Source organism: Stegostoma tigrinum, chromosome 7 (genome assembly GCF_030684315.1).
Source record: "Stegostoma tigrinum isolate sSteTig4 chromosome 7, sSteTig4.hap1, whole genome shotgun sequence".
NCBI lineage: Eukaryota > Metazoa > Chordata > Chondrichthyes > Orectolobiformes > Stegostomatidae > Stegostoma > Stegostoma tigrinum.
The window spans coordinates 100,337,511-100,354,918 of record NC_081360.1 but is presented as its reverse complement, the minus strand read 5'-3'; the positions used below and the strand labels follow the sequence as shown (position 1 = coordinate 100,354,918).

General features: G+C 42.8%; 1 protein-coding gene across 3 annotated transcripts in view; it reads left to right on the top strand.

Annotated features, from left to right (window-relative positions):
* The window catches only part of cfap65 (cilia and flagella associated protein 65), a 168,231-nt gene that overhangs the window by 97,610 nt on the left and 53,213 nt on the right, over positions 1-17,408 (top strand). For all 3 annotated transcript variants that reach the window (XM_048534726.2, XM_059647681.1, XM_059647680.1), the window contains 2 exons: positions 8,705-8,815; positions 10,790-10,981. In XM_048534726.2, the coding sequence (XP_048390683.2) occupies positions 8,705-8,815; positions 10,790-10,981 (303 nt within the window). The remainder of the gene's footprint in view (positions 1-8,704; positions 8,816-10,789; positions 10,982-17,408) is intronic.

Below are 17,408 nucleotides of genomic sequence, written 5' to 3'. Positions count from 1 at the left end.
CAGTTGTACAGATGGACTCAGTGCAGTTTGGGAGGGAATCTAGGATTTTGACCTAGCGACATTAGAACCAACAGCGATATATTTCAAAGTTAGGATGGCGCGTGTATTGGAGCAGCAATCATCCAGTTTGAGTTTGGTCTCTCCAATCACTTAAAAAAAAATTACCTATGTTATTTTTGAAATCTTGCTGAGCACAAATTGGATGGTACATTTCCTACATTACAAATGTGGTTACACGTCCAAAGTACTTAATTAGTTCCAAAGCATGTGGGAATATCGTTTTTTATATTCATTCATGGCACACGGGCTTAGCTGGCTGAACCAGCATGTATTCCGTTGAGAAGATGGTGGTAATCCACCTTCTTGAACCACTACAGCCATGAGGGAGGTAGTTCTGACAAAGTCACCCAGTGACACTGATGAAATGGTAATGTATTTCAAGGCTAGGATGGAGAAATGGTACTGGAAGATGCTGTCAAAGAAGAGTTGGTGAATTTATGCAGTGCATCTTGTAGATTGTACACATTACCACTACTGTGTGCTAATGGGGGAGGGAAAAATTGGCACCACATCCACAGACAGTCAAGCAGGCTATTTTGTCCTCAATGGAGTCACAATTCTTGAGTGTTGTTTAAGCACTCATCCAGGCAGCTGGTGAGTATTCCATCACACTTTTGACTCGATCCTTGTAGATTGTGGACAGGGTTCTGGAACTGGGAGGTAAGTACCTCTCTGCAGACCTCCTGGTCTCTGATTGGCTCTTGTAGTTACAATACTAATTTGGTTGGTCCAGTTCATTTTATGGTTAATGGTGACTACAGGAGATTAATAATGGGAAATGGTAAAGCCATTGAACGTCAAGGGACAATGGTTAGATTTTCTTTTGTTGGAGATGGTAATTGTCAGGCAGTATCTGAGTCAAGGAGATGTACAGCATGGGAACAGACCCTTCAGTCAAACTCATCCATACCGACCTGATACTCTAAGTTAATCCAGTCCCATTTGCCAGCGTTCCTTTAAACCCTTCCGATTAATACACTCATCAAGATGCCTTTCAAATATTGTAATTGTACCAGTCTCCACCAGTTCCTCTGGCAGCTCATTTATACATGCACCACCCTCTGCATGAAAAAAATGTCCCTTAGATTCCTTGTAAATCTTTCCCCTCTCACCTTAAACCCATGTCCTTTAGTTTTGGACTCCTCTACCCCGAAGAAAAGACCTTGCCTATTCATCCTATCCATATCCCTCATGATTTGATAAACCACTATAAGGTCACGCCTCAGTATCTGACACTCTAGGGAAAATAGCCCCAGCCTATTCAGTCTCTCTCTTTACCTGCAACCCTGGTACTATCCTTGCAAATCTTTTTGGAACCAAGTCAAGTTTGTGGTAAATGGTGCTGAACAATGTAATCATCAGCAAACATCTCTAATTCTGACCTTAACTTGGCGGGATGATCATTGATGAGACAACTGAAGATGTTTGGGCCTATTACAGCATCAGTGAGTGAATTATTGCTAAGCTAACTTACTCTTAATTTCTCTGCCTCTGCCGCGTCCCTATTTCCAAATTCCTCTGCAACATCCCTACTCCGAATTCCTCTGCCTCTGCCGCATCCCTACTCCCAAATTCCTCTGCCACGTCTCTACTCTCAATTCCTCTGCTTCCACTGCGTCTGCTCCCAAAATGGGATGTTCCACTCTCTAACATCCCAGATGTCCTCTTATTTCAAAGACTGCAACTTCCCTCCTTCAGTGGTTGAAAATGCTCTCTTATGTTTTCTGCACCTCTGCCCGACGTCACACATCACCCCACTGACCTCCGTATCCAACGTATCATTCTCCGCCACTTCTGCCACCTGTAATCTGATCCCACAACCAAAGATATATTTCCCTCTCCATCCCTATCCACCTTTCATAGGGACTGCTCTTGCCACGACTCCATCGTCCACCCCAAACTCCCCACTAGCCCCACCACCCCCAGCACCTTCCCCTGCAACTGCAGGAAATGCTACATCTGCTCCTACTCCTCCCCCCTCACCTCCATTCAAGGCACAAAACAAACCTTCCACATTAAACAGATGTTCACTTGCACATTTGTCAGTGTGGTCTATTGCATCTGCTGCTCCCGATGTGGCCTCCTGTACATCGGTGAGACCAAGTAGAGGCTCAGAGACTGCTTTGTAGACTATTTGCACTGTGTTCACGACAAATGACAACACCTGGTTGTGAACCATTTCAACTCCCCTTCCCACTCCCTGAGTGACAAGTCCATCCTGGGCCTCCTCTAGTGACACCATGACGCCGCCCGAAAACTGGAGGAGCAACACTTCATTCCACCTTGGGAGCCTACAGCCCAATATTCTTGATGTGGACTTTACTAGTTTCAAAATCTCCCAACTCCTGGCCTCATCCCATAAACAATCCTCTGTCTCATCTCTTCCTCCTTGACTTGACACAACCTGTCCATCTTCTCTCCCACCTATCCGCCCCTCCCACCTCATTGACCTATCCCCACCACTGCCCACCTGCACTCACCGATCACCATCCCATCTACCTTCCCCAGCCCCACCCCTCCTCTTTCTATTTATTTCTGAGCTCCCTTCCCTCTCCCCCCATTTCTGAAGAAGCGTCCCGACCCGAAATGTCAACTTTCCTGCTCCTCTAATGCTGCCCGGCTTGCTGTGTTCCTCTAGCTCCACATTGTGCTACCTCTGACTCCAGCATCTGCAGTTCTTACTATCTCTATGTAAATGCAAGTTTTTTTTTGTTTTCAGTAGTGTGTGATAGCATTGGAAAAAGTACAAATGGAAGTCAGAGTTCAGACATGATGGGCCAAATGGCCTCATTCCACGCCATAACTATTCTGTGATTCTGTGAAGTAGTTTGACAAGATGATAAATATTCTGAGTTTGTATCAAATTACAGCTTATGATGTCGCTGAGAAATGACCATGCGTAATGCAGTAAAGGTTGATAAATATTTATCTTCAAGTGGGTTTCATTTAAGAAAAACATTGAAGTGTGCCATCTGTGCCAAGTTTCGTACACTGCTATTTCCTTGAGCAAATGCTAGAGCAGGTGCACTGAAATAACATTGGTTTGGGAAATTCCCATGCTGCATAAAATTCCTGTTAGCGGGCTATACTTTGGTTTTTTTAAAACTTAATAGCCACTTGGCAGAGAATGAAAAAGAAACACTTTAACCATTACTTGTGTAGCCCATGGAATTCCATTTCCAGATGGGTTGCTCTCTTAAAGCATTAGTGGCAGCACAGATATAAAATTGGCATAGAGTTTGAAGGCAAGGAGTAATGGTGAATAGGTGTTTTTCAGGGATATGTACAGAAGTGTTCCCCATTAGGACCACTGGACACCATTTCAATGTTTGCAGGTGATGCAAAGTTCTGAAATGCAGTACACGATAAGTATCAGATTTGAAGTGGGTTTTATTTTCTTGATTCCTTCTTGAGATGCGGGAATCCTTGGCAAGGCCAGCATTTGTTGCACGACCCTAACTGCACTCGAGCTAAGTGTATTGCTGGGGTTGTTTCACAGGCAGTTGAGTCACAACCACATACATTGCTGAGAATCTGGAGTCATTGGCCATATCGGCTAAGGTCACAGATTTTCCTTTCCTGAAACAGGTTGTCATCAAAACCAATCATCATGGTTACCATTACTTAAACTAACGTTACATTCCAGGTTTATTCATTGAATTTAAATTTCACTCCCTCCTGTGTTGGATTTTGAATCAATGTCCCTGTAACATTAGCTTGCACCTCTGAATTTCTATTCCAGCAGCATTGCTATAATGCCACTATCTACCCCAAATGCAACTAAACCTGTAAAATGGGCAGTCATTGACAGATGAAATTTAATGCAGAGAAATGTGAAGTGATACACTTTAGTAGGAAAAGTTGAGGAGAGGCAGTGTAACTGTGTGAACTGTTGCTGAGGATTATGTGCATATATTTTTGAAAGACACTAGCTCTCTAATGTCCTTTAGAGAAGGAAATCTGCCATTCATACCTAGTCTGGCCTTTTTGTGCCTCCAGACCCACAGTAATGTCACTGACAGTGTCTGCTCTAATTTTCTTCCCCGCTGTGTAGATCTGAGGCCTGTGCATGGCAGCAAGGTCAGACAGAGCCGGAAGTTAGTGCCGCAATTGATATGCTAATGATGATTGGCGGCACGGGACTTCAGCTCAGCTGTGCAGCTTAAAGGGAATGTTGGTGTTTGACTAGCAATTTTCCGCTGAAATGGCCAGGAGCAAATTCAGGGATGAACAACAAATGCCAAACTTGCCAGCAAAGCAAACGTTTCGTCAAAGAGAGACAATTATCAATAAAGGAAAATTGTACAAATGCGAGGACATTGTGCCAAAGGATTATTAACTAGTTTGTGTCGTAGAGATATACAGCATGAAAACAGACCATTCAGTCAGACTTGTCCATGCCAACCAGATGACCTAAATAAATCTAGTCCTATTTGCCAGCATTTGGCCCATTTCCCTCTAAACCCTTCCTATTCATATACCCACACAGATGCCTTTTAAATGTTGTAATTGTATACACCTCCACCACTTCCTCTGGCTGCTTATTCCATGTGTGCACCACCCTCTGCCTGAAAAAGTTTCTCCTTAGATCTCTTTTAAATATTTCCCTTCTCACCTTAAACCTATGCTCCCTAGTTTTGGACTCCCCTACCTGGGCAAAAGACCTTGTCTATTAACCATATCCCTACCTCTCACGATCTTATGAACCTTTATAAGGCCACTCATTGACCTCTGATGCTCCAGGGAAGAAGGGTCTAGGCCTGAAACGTCAGCTTTCCTGCTCATAAGATACTGCTTGGCATGCTGTGTTTATCCAGCTCTACACCTTGTTATGTCAGATTCTCCAGCATATGCAGTTCCTATTATCTCTATTCAACCTCTCCCTAGTTCTGGTTCATTGCGAAGCCTCACTAATGCAATGTACTATTGCATCGTCCCAAAATCACAGAACATTTGCTCACTGAGTCAGTTTTCTGATGTGATATTTTAGTTCTAGTGCCTCAAGCATTCCATGCCAACAACATCTTTTGGCCCATGTCTGTTTATTTTTTGTGGTATTTGCTCTAGGAGTAATATTGCCGAACAGTTCCAGAAAAATGTGTGCTATTCTTTGAATTGTGCACTAGGATCTTTCATGTCAAGCTGAACAAGCAGATGGGACCCACATGTTATGATTTGTTCTTGAGTACAGAAAGAAAAAGACTTATTTTATATAGTAACTTTTATGACCCCAGTATAACCCAAAGTGTTGTGCATCCAATTAAATACTTATGAAGTGCAATTTCAATTTTGAAGTATACTGTCCAATGTAGCAAATGCTAGGGTCCCAAAAGCAGCAAAGTGATAAACAGATAATATGATCGATGTTATTTGAAGGATAAATAGTGGGTTGTTGGGGCTTTGGTTTGCCATCTCATTTGATAGAGCTGCACTCTTTCAGTTGCTCTAGAGTGACAACCCACTCTTAGTTTTGTTCTTGCCTGTGTCTTGGGACTTGAATCCACAATATTCTGTCTGGGGGTGAGAGTGGTATCTGCTAGGCGTCAATGAGATTCAAATTAGGCAGATCTGCAACAATTTTCTCTGATGAGGTACTCACTGAGCTGCCAGCTGTTCCTCTGTGCACGGTCATATTTCTTCTTATTCATGTTAGTGTATTTCCTTCCACTGGCAGGGGATGTTAGAACTACTGACAACATTGGTTGCACCTATAACTGGATGCATCACTCTTATTCCACCTACATGGGGCATGTGGCTTCCGCAGTATTTTGCTTTCCATAGATTTATAAAGCCCATCGAGACTACACTGATTTAAAATCTATTCTGAATCTACACTAGTCACAACTCAATCTCTCTGCCCCATAGTCTGAATGCCATGACATTTCAAGTGCCCACCCAAGAACGTTTTAAAGGTTATGAGGTTTCCCACGCCAGCAACCCTCCCAGGCAGAGCATTCCAGACTCCCACCACCCTGGGTGAAAAATCTTTTCCTCAGCTCCCTTCTCAACCCCCTATCTTTCATCTTAAAATTATGCCCCTTTGTTATTGACTATGCAGTTAAGGGAAACAGTTGCTGTCTCTCCACACTGTCCATGCCACTCATAATCTTATTCAGCTCAATCAGATCCCCTCTCAGCTTACTCTGCTCTAAAGAAACAACCCAAGTTTATCCTGCCTCTATTCATAGATAAACTGCTCCATCCCAAACGGTGGTTAGTACTGCTGCCTCACAGTGCCAGGAACCCGTGTTCGATTCCAACCTTGGGCAACTATTTGTGTGGAGTTTGCATGCTCTTCCTGTGTCCATGTGGGTTTCCTCTGGGTGCTCTGGTTTCCTCCCAAAGTCCAAAGATGCGCAGGCTAGGTGAGTTGTCCAGGCTAAATTGCCCATAGTCTTTAGGGATGTGTAGATTAGGTGGGCTATAGGGTGATGGGTTTGGGTGGCATGCTCTGAGGGTTGGTGTGGACTTGTTGGGCTGAAGTGTCTGTTTCCACACTGTAGGGATTCTCTGAATATCTTGATGAATCTCCTCTGCACTCCTCCGATGCACTCACGTCCTTTATGTAGGGTGGTGACTAGAATTGCACATTGTACTCTAGCTGTGCCTCATCAAAATTTTGTAATCCTCCAACATAACGTCTCTATTCTTATAATCTTCATCATGACCAACAAAGGCTGGTGTCCTAAATGCCTTCTTAACTACCGTATTAACTAACCTGCCCTGCTGCCTTCAGGGATCAATGGACAAAGCCTCAAGATCCCTGTTTCTCTGAGCCTCCTAGTCTCGTGCCATTCATTGATTACTCGCTTGTCTTGTTATGTCTTCCAAAGGGCATCACCTCACATATATCAGAGTTAAATTCCGTCTTCCATTGATTTGTCCATCTGACCAATCTCTGTCTTCCTTCCTGGAACCTAAGACCTTCTTCCTAACATTGGCTGGGTGTTTAATCTCCCTGTCATCTGCAAACTTACTTATCATCACCCCACACTTTCTCCTATATCAATTATATACATCACAAATAATAAAGAATCTAGCACTGATCCCTGTGATATGTCATTACTCACTTTCCTCCAGTCACATAAACAGCCTTTTGCTACTACCCTGTGTACCAACCACTAAGCCAGTTTTGGAGTCAACTTGCTAAGTTAGTTGGATCTCATGTCCTTTTACCTTCTTTATCAGTCTCGCATGTGAGACCTTATAAAAGACTTTGCTGAAATCCAGATAAACTACATCAACTGCAATACCCTCATCTATGCACTTGGTCACCACCTTGAAAATTCAATCAAATTTGTTAGGCATGACCTGTCTCTGACAAAAATTTGCTTACTAACCCTGATCAAACCTTGCTTCTTCAAGTGAAGATTAACTCTGTCCTTCAGAATTTTCTCCAATAGTTTCCTTACTACTGATGAGGGACACATGTTAGCTGCGCCTCAGTCCTCTAGCATCTCCCCTGCCAGAGGAGAATGAAAAATTTCATTTAGAGCCCCTATAATTTCCTCTTTTGCCTCCCACAGCATTTTATCCAGCCATATGTGGGTGGATATGGGGAGACAATGGCCTTGAGATATTATCACTGGACTGTTAATTCAGAGACACCAGTCATGTTCTGGGAAGCTGGGTTCAAATCTTGCCACAGCAGGTGATGTAAATTGAATTCAATACAGATTTGGAATTAACAGTATAATTGTTGGAACAAACTATCTGGATCACTATTGTCCTTTAGGGAAGGAGGCTGCCATCCTTACCTGGTCTGGCCTGCATGTGACTCCAGACCCATAGCAACATGGTTGACTCTTAACTGCCCTCTGGGCAATTCAGGATGGGCAATAAATGCTGGCCTAGCCAGTGATGCCCATATCCCTTGCATGAATAAGAAAAAGTGCATGTCACTGACATGCGAGGAACTCTCACCATGATTTTTCCATTCTCAGTTCTACCTGTCATTTTTCCACCCTCTGCCATTCAGTGTTATGCTCTAGACACCTCACTGCTTCTTTCTCAATTGTCACTTTATTCCCTCAGGCCTAGGAACAGCAGGACAGCACAGCGGTGAGTGGGATGTTGGCTGTGTAGAGTCAGGAGTGAGCTGCAAATGTTTGGTGTGGGACAGTAAGCAAATTCAGGATTTCATCCCTGATTTGAATATGTTTAAAACACTTGAAGAGCTCCAATTTTTATTGCCTATATTCTTAGTTGTGGGCATGTTGTGCGGACTGCAGCATCACTGGCAGTGAGATCACAGACACTGTGATTGCATGGGTGGTGAGAGCACCTCTTACAGCTGCAGCAGTAACAAATTCAATCTTTAAATTAATCTTGGGGATTACCTGTGTCCCATTATTTGTTTAATTTTGATTTACCCATTGGAGAAAAGACATTTTAAAAGCAGGTGAACTCCCTATCTTCTGTCTATGTCTGAACACATTCTTAGGGTTATTGTGGCGCTGTGGTAGTGTCCTGACCTCTGGGCCAAGATGCCTGGGTTCAGGTCCCACCTGCTCCAGAAATGTGTAATAACGTCTCTGAATAGGTTGAATTGAAAATATTCTAAAGCAATTTTAACAGCTTCAAGTCAAACCAGTACTAATGTGGCAATGCAAATTATTTTTTAAAATCCTCTGTCTCCTTCCAGTTAAATTTCATCGGCATCACGGTGCCCAAAGATCGTTGCTACATTCACTTTCTTGTCACTCATCATAAGTTTGCACCAGTTTGTATCAGCACTTCCAACCCACCTAAGCAGGTGAGTGTATCCCTCAGGATGTCATCGCTCTTTTTGCAGTTGTGTATGTAATACTTTGATCATGTTGGAGTAAATCCATCTATAAATTCTGAGGATAAAGATAATTGAGTATGATTTAATGGGTAACTTCTGATTTTGATAAAAAGATCCCTAGTTCTTGATTCTCCCATTAGAGGAAGCATCCTCCCCATTTCTGCCCCGTCAAGACCCCTCATGATTTTAAGTGTTGCAATCAAATCACCTCTGATTCTCCTAAATTCAAGTAGATACCAGGCTAGCCTGTCTAATCTTTCTTCATGACACAACTCACCCAGTACAGGTAAATCTTCTCTTAAATGATTTGCTTTGATTTGATTTATTATTGTCACATGTACCAAGATACAGTGAAAAGTATTGTTTTGTATGCTGTCCAGGCAAATCATGCCGAAGGTAAGTACATCAGGATAATAGAACTAAATGCAGAATATAGTGTTACAGCTACAGGGGAGGTCCAGAGAAACATCAACTTTAATATATGTGAGGTCCCTTCAAAAGTCTAATAACAGCAGGGAAGTGGTTGTTATGAGTCTGTTGCTACATATTTTCAAACATTTGTATCTTCTGCCTGAAGGAAGAGGATGGAAGAGAATATAACCAGGGTGAGACAGGTTTTTGATTCTGTTGACTGCTTTCCTAAGTGATTAGGAAGTATAAACAGAGTCACTGGTTTGTCGAGGTCAAACTGCCTCTACCCATTTACATCCTTCTTTAATAAGGGTGACCCATATTCAGCATGGTACTCAGGAGATGGAATCACTGTCTAATGTATAAGTGTAGCAGTACCCTCCTTGTTTTGAATGCAATTTTTCCTCTGATAAATGTTAACCTTCAGTTCACTTGCTTCACTACTTGCTTACCTGCATGCTAAACATTTACGATTCAAACGTGAGGATACCCCAAATTCCTCTGCATCTCAGCTCTGCAAACTCTCACCATTTATGCAAAGTTAGAAGTCACACAACACCAGGTTATAGTCAACAGGTTTATTTGAAATTACCTTTTTACTCCATTATTCATTCATGGGATGAGGGTGTCGCTAACTTGGCTGGATTCATTGACTATCCCTAATTGCCCAGAGGGCAGTTAAGAGTCAACCACATTGCTGTGGGTCTGGAGTCACATGTAGGCCAGACCAGGTAAGGATGGAAGTTTCCTTCCCTTAAGGACATTAGTGAACCAGATGGACTTTTTTCTGACAATTGACAATGGATTCACAGTCACCAATAGATTCTTAATTCCAGGTATCTATTGAATTCAACTTCCACCATCTGCCATGGCAGGATTCGAACCCCTGGGTCTCTGGATTAACAACCCAGTGATAATACCACTAGGCCATCATCTCCCCTGCTGAAGGAGCAGTGGTTAGAAAGCTTGTGATTTCAAATAAACCTTTTGGATTCTAACTCGGTACTGTGTGACTTCTGACTTTGTTCACCCCAATCTAATATCAGCACATCCACATCATGGTCTCCATTTATATGACATACTTCTTTTTTACCCATTCTATGAAAGTGGTCTATTTCACATTTTCCCACATATGCCATTTGCTAGACTTTTGCCCATTCACTTCACCCATCAATATCAATAGCCTCATTATGTTTAGTAATTTGGCTGACTAGTTACAAAGTACAGGACGCAGGGGGAAAGGATTATTCTTTAATAGTCACAAATCCAACCGAGTCTCAAAGGAGCCATTTTAGCTTCTAATTGGTGCAGAAGGGTAGTATATGCCTTGGATGTTTTGGGCAGTCCGATGGAAGGACTGTGGAGTATATAGCAGAAAGGGACAACATTAATCTGTGATATAGTCTTCAGGATAATGTCCAACCAGTGCCGGCAATACCTAGGGCCCTCTGGAATGCATTGGCTGGTCACCAAGCAATTGTTGTGGCTCCCTGTACGCATCTCTTTCCTTGCTTCTCTTGCTTACTCTAGATTTATGAGCTATACAATGGAGGCTCGGTGCGAGTTATCTATGACATTCAACTGGATTCTGTGAAAGATGCTAAGGAGCAGAATTACAACCATCCCATCTTCCAGTGCCTAAACCCACGAGGAGAGATCCAGCCAGGAATGACTGCTTATGTTGAGTGGATTTTCTCACCACTTGAGGCTCGATCCTACTCGGTATGTAAGTTACAACAGAAAAAAAGACTTCCATATATCAATAGCTATTTTAGCCTCAAGCTATTCCAAAGCACACTATGGCAAGCTAGCATTTCTGAAGTGAGGTGTCTGTTTTAATGTAGGAAAGTGGCAAATAATTTGCATGCAGTCAGGTCCAACAAATAGAAACGTGACCAGGCCTAGACACAGATATTTCCCAAAATTCTGAGCAAAATCTCCCTTTCAGTTCTTTGAAATAGTGCCATGGAATCTGTTGCATCCAACTGGATGGAGACATTGTCTGCTTAACATCCAGTTTGAATGTTGGTTAATCTGACATTTAGCCATCTCCCAGGAGTGCAGTGAGATGCCAGGTTCTTGTGTCGTGGTGGTAGTGGGTAAGAATGTACACACCGCTGCCCTCATCCTGATGGCCACTTTTGGGTGCGGCTGCATCAAGCTGTGCGTAGACCCTTGGTACGCAAACACCAAGTAGATGTGGAAGCATTGGAAAAGGTGCAGAGGAGATTTATCAGGATGTTGCCTGGTCTGGAGTGCAGGTCCTATGAAGAAAGGCTAAGGGACTTGGGTCTGTTCTCATTGGAGAGAAGGAGGCTAAGAGGGGATTTAATAGAGACATACAAGATGATCAGAGGATTAGATAGGGTGGACAGTGAGACTCTTTTTTCCGAGGATGATGACATCAGCTTGTACAAGGGGGCATAGCTACAAATTGAGGGGTGATAGATTTAAGACAGATGTCAGAGGCAGGTTCTTTACTCAGAGTGTGGTAAGGGCGTGGAGCGCCCTGCTTGCCACTACAGTGAACTCAGCCACATTAGGGGCATTTAAACAGTCTTTGGATAAGCATATGGATGATGATGGGATAGTGTAGGAGGATGGGTTTAGATTAGTTCACAGGCCGACGCAACATCGAGGGCCGAAGGGCCTTTTCTGTGCTGTATTGTTCAATGCTGTATGTTCAAAAAAAAAGTGTCACTACGTACTGAGGTTCTACCTGTCCCCGTGTTGTGAAGAATGGGACTAGCCTTGCTGTCACACTCCAAGTAGTTGGACAGTTCCATATCACCTGTCCTTTGTGGAGAAATTTGCAAAAAAAAACACTTTCGACCCCAAGGCCATCAGGAAGTGGTCAGCACGTGGAATTGTTGAGACCCTGTGGGAAAAGGAGAGGGTGGATTCTGTCACATGGTTCCCTGAGCAGACTGTCAAAGTCATTTGGCAGAATGCCTCAACATCAGGACTTTCCAAGAAGCACCAAGACGTACTTGGACGGTGGTGGGAATGGCACTGCAAGATCCTTCTTGTATGCCCGGTCTGTCTGAACCATTGCATGCTGCCCTCGAAGCAGCTGATGAGGGGATAGAGTCTGTCACACATCTCCTTCTGGAATGAGAAAGATGCAGTAGTTTTTAATTGAGGCTCATACCAAGCAGCTCTGTTACACGGGGCTGTGTGCTGTACAGTCTGTTCCCTGGGTTGCACAGCGAGACAAACGTCGATTGCACCTGAAGGACCATCAACTCGGTGAAAGGTGCTCTTTGGTCTGCCCAAAACTTGTTGGTCTTCCAGAACAGGGAGCTGACCACAGCCAAATGTTGTAGACTGACACATTGCAAAGTCCAGGACTATGTGTTGAAGGACGCACTAACACTTGCGGCAGCTACTGCCAAGGTACAGTGGGGAAAGCCCACCATCTGAGGTCCTTCTGGTGAAGTTAAATGGGAGTCCATTCAGTTATCGGACCCTCCTGGTGCCTCAAATGCATGTAAATATAGTCTTGTGCAAGTAAGAAATGCCTTTGGTTTGTATATTGGACAAGCATATGGACATACATGGAATAGTGTAGGTTAGATGGGCTTGAGATCGGTATGACAGGTCGGCACAACATCGAGGGCCGAAGGGCCTGTACTGTGCTGTAATGTTCTATGTTCTATGCTGTTTGTTTCCTCAATGTGCTGTTGTACAGAACCAAACTGAATTTGTGTGTATGTATATATATGAATGAAGTATATTTTTGAAATTTAAAAAATGTAGTGTCTCCTGTCTGGACCAGGAGGCTCAGGTTCAAATTCCACCTTCTCCCGAGGTGTGTGATAACATCTCTGAGCAGGTTGATGAGAAAATAAAACAAGATTTGAACGTGCAACTTTCCTGACTCCAGCAAGAGAGCTGCTACTGAGCCACACATAACACTGTGGAATGTTATCTTCTTGTGATTGTCTCTCCTATTGACACTTAGCGATAAAGGAAAATTAACGATTTGAGACAATAGTTCATTTAATGATGAAAGGTGAAATTTGTTTTTATTAACCAAAACAAGAAGAACACACATTAATGGATTTTTACCAGAAAATTAAAATGAAACACTTATTGCTTACGGAAACAAAAGATGTGAATGTTTAAAATGACTAGATGAACTGTTAATATTAAAATTATTCTAAAGGCAGAAAATATTGTTGATTGGTTCTTGAAAATTTTGACACCATATTGCACGATGAACATTAATATCTCAGTTGTCTAAACTCCAGTTTATTATTTCTCACCATTTCTAATCCCCTTGTGAGTTTTGTGGGAATACAATAATGATTATGATGTCATAAAATTGAAAACATGCATTTAGTGTAAAATAGAAATAATGGAAAGATGTCACAAAGCATGGACAGAGGATCAAATACTTGAAAATATTGAGTAGGCAAAGCTGTTAAATGGCCAGAATGATGCTGGTTTTATAAATATGTGAAAAGAGTAAAGATGCATGAATTTACCTAAAAAAAATTAGTTAAACAACTGTACATCTCACCTGAAACAAAACATTTTGCACACTGCAGCATCCCTTCACTGTTGCCAAGGTGAATCAACCCGGATTAAGGGACAGCAGAACTGCATATGCTGGATTTAGAGACAACACAACGTGGAGCTGGAGAAACACAGCAGGCCAGACAGCATCAGAGGAGCAGGAAAGTTGACGTTTTGGGTCAGGGCCCTTCTTGAGAAAAACCTGCTGTATTCCTCCAGCTCCACACTGTGTTGTCTCAACCTGGATTTGTGCTTGAGGCTCTGGAGTAGGACATGAAGTCACAATTTCCAAATTCACTGGCGAGAGTGAAACTTTTCTTGTTAGAATTTGTTGTCAAAAGACTATTTTACATGTGAATTGATACCACCTGTTTTCAGCTTTCCTGCTCCTCTGATGCTGCTTGGCTTGCTGTGTTCATGCAACTCTACACCTTGTTATCTCAGATTCTCCAGTATCTGCAGTTCCTACTATCTCTGATACCACCTGCGGTGCTTAAAGAAATTGGCTCATATTGTGATGTTAATTACAGAGAGTCTGTCAATAGCTTGCTGTTATTGTCTGATGAAGGGTCTAGGCCCGAAACGTCAGCTTTTGTGCTCCTGAGATGCTGCTTGGCCTGCTGTGTTCATCCAGCCTCACATTTTATTAGCTTGCTGTTATTGCTGGGCAAGCTGACGACATCTGGTGTCAATGCATGTATAAAGCCCAAAGTTGCTGTCGGTGAAATGCTGTTTTTCACCAATGGAATCTGAAGAGATCACTGTAATGGCATGGCTCAAGAAATTATCCCCTAGTTTTGCATTAAAGACATAGTAAGGATTTCAGATTTGCAGAATCAGGACTAGTAGATAGTTGTAAAAGTGTAATAAGTGATGATAACAGCTTGACAATCTGTCTAGAGCCAAAATATTAATGAAGTACGGAGTCTCATTCCCACAAGTGAATTAATGTTGAAGTTTTTTTTAAAACATTGAGAACAATTTTTAAGTATTCTGTTATTCTCCTTTGTGTCTCTCTTAATCCCATGTTTGAGACCCAGTCATTGTTTGTCCTGAACAATGATTTAAGTATAATTTATGTTTCCTTATTTTTATAACTTCAGTTTTGTAGTTAGCATGTCTCAGTGAGAATTCTTAAGGGGTTAAAGCCCCTTCTTGCTGCTGCCTGCCTACAGAGAGCAATTGTGCTGGGAAGCTTAAGTAAGGCGTTTGATAAGGTGTTGGGAAGCTGAAAACTTCTGCTAATAAGCCAGTGAATAGTCTCTGGGCAGCTGGAAGTGAAGTGAACAGTGAAAAGTCATCCTTCACAACTCATAGCTATCTCATAGCTTTACAAATCTGAGTGCTGAGAAGGAGCCTTTCCACTCTGGAGCATGTTTGGCTGCAAATTTGCTATTTGTTATGTGAGAAAGCAATTCAGGTTCTAGAGGGTAACCAGGAGAAAGGGATGAGTGTGGAATTTGCTACCATAGGGTAATTAAGGCTAACAGCATGCCACATAGAGTCACAGAGTCATACAACAGAGAAACAGGCCCTTTGGCCCAAGCAGTCCATGCCAACCATAATCCCAAACTGAACTAGTCCCACCTGCCTGTGCTTGGCCCATATCCCTACAGACATTTCTTATTCAAGTACATATCAAAATGTCGTTTAAATTTTGTAACTGTATCTGCATCTACCACTTCCTCCAGAAGTTCATTCCAAACAGAAACCACTGTCTGTTTAAAAAATTGCCCCTCATAGCTAAGGGGAAATTAGAGAGGCACATGGCAGATAAATGAATAAACAACTAGTGAGATGAAGTAGAAAGGAAACACTGTGGGCCAGAAACACCAGCAGAAGCTAGATAGGCCAAATGGTCTGCAATGTGTTATAAATTCTTATCATGGAATCCCTACAATGTGGGAGCAGGCCATTCGGCCTATTGAGTTCACACTGACTCTTGAAGAGCACCCACACTATCCTTGTAATCCCGCATTTCTCATGGCTAGCCCATGTAGTCTGCATATCCCTGCACATTATGGGCAATTTAGCATGGCCAATCCAACTAACCTGCTCATCTTTGGACTGTGGGAGGAAACTGGAGCACCCGGAGGAAACCTGTACAGACATGGGGAGAATGTGCAAACTCCACACACAGTTGTCTGAGGCTGGAATTAAACCCAGGTCCCTGGCTCTGTAAGGCAGCAGTGCTAACTGCTGGGCCACTGCATGAACCAACTGAGCCATTGTGTAATTTCAGCACTTCGGGTGCATGCCTAACACGTACTTTGGGTATGTGAAACTCAAACCAGAGCCAAACATTTTGGGTTGAATCAGTTTGGGTTGAGGTCCAGAACAAGAAAGGAGCAGTCACTTTGTTGGGGTTTTTTTACAGACCCCCTAACAGTTGCGCAGAAGTAGAGGAGCGGATTGGGAGGCGGATCCTGGAAGGGTGCAGAAGTCATAGGGTTGTAGTCATGGGTCACAAACCTTATTGAATTCTTTGAAGAGGTGACCAACGTTCCAAATATTGATTGGAAACATTTTAATTGTAATAGTTTACATTGAGCAGATTTTGTCCACTGTGTTCAGGAAGGATTCTTGGCAGTGAACCGGGCCAAGTGTTAGACCTGTTGGGAGGAGAGCATTTTGTTTGTAGCAATCATAACTCTTACTTTTACAATAGTCATGGAAAAGGATAGGTACATACAGCAGGGTAAGGTTTATAATTGGGGGAAGGGTAACTAGAATTCTGTTAGGCAAGAACTGGGTAACATAAATTGGGAACAGATGCTGTCAGGGAAGAGCACTATTGAAACGTGGAGATAATTTAAGGAATGCATACTGCTTGTGCTCGATATGTTTGTCCCGAGCAGGCAGGGAAGATGTGGACAAGTGAGGGAGCCTTGGTTCACGAGAGGTCGAATGACTGGTTAAGAGGAAGAAGGATACTTATGTAAGGTTTAGGAAACAAGGACACAAGAATTGAAAGGCTGTAGAGGGATACAAGTTATCCAGGAAGCAGCTGAAGAAAGAGCTTGGAAGAGCTATAAGGGGGCATGAGAAAACCTTAGCAGATAGGAAAACTCCAAGCCTTTTTACACATATTTGAGGAAAAAGAGAATGACCAGAGAAAGGGTAGGGCCAATCAAGGATTGTAAAGGGAATTTGTGCATGGAGTCTAAAGAGATAGGAGAGGTCCTTAATGAATACTTTTCTTTGGTATTCACAACTCAGAGGGACCTAGTTGTAGAGGAGGACAGTGTGAAACAGGCTGATAGGCTGGAGATGGTCATTGTTAGTATGGAAGATGTGCTAGGAATTTTGAGGAAGTTGAAGAAAGATAAGTCCCCCAGGCCTGATGGGATTTATCCAAGGATTCTATGGGAAGCGAGGGAAGAGATTGCAGGACCTCTGGCAATGATCTTTTTGTCTTCATTGTCCACTGGTATGGTGCCAGAAGATTGGAGAAAGGCAAACATCATTCCTTTGTTCAAAAAAGAGAATAGGGATAACCCCGGAAATTACAGACCAGTTAGTCTTACATCAGTGGTGGGCAAATTATTGGAAAGGGCTCTGAGAGATAGGATTTTATGATCACTTGCAAAGGCACAGTTTGATTCGTGATAGTCAGCATGGATTTGTG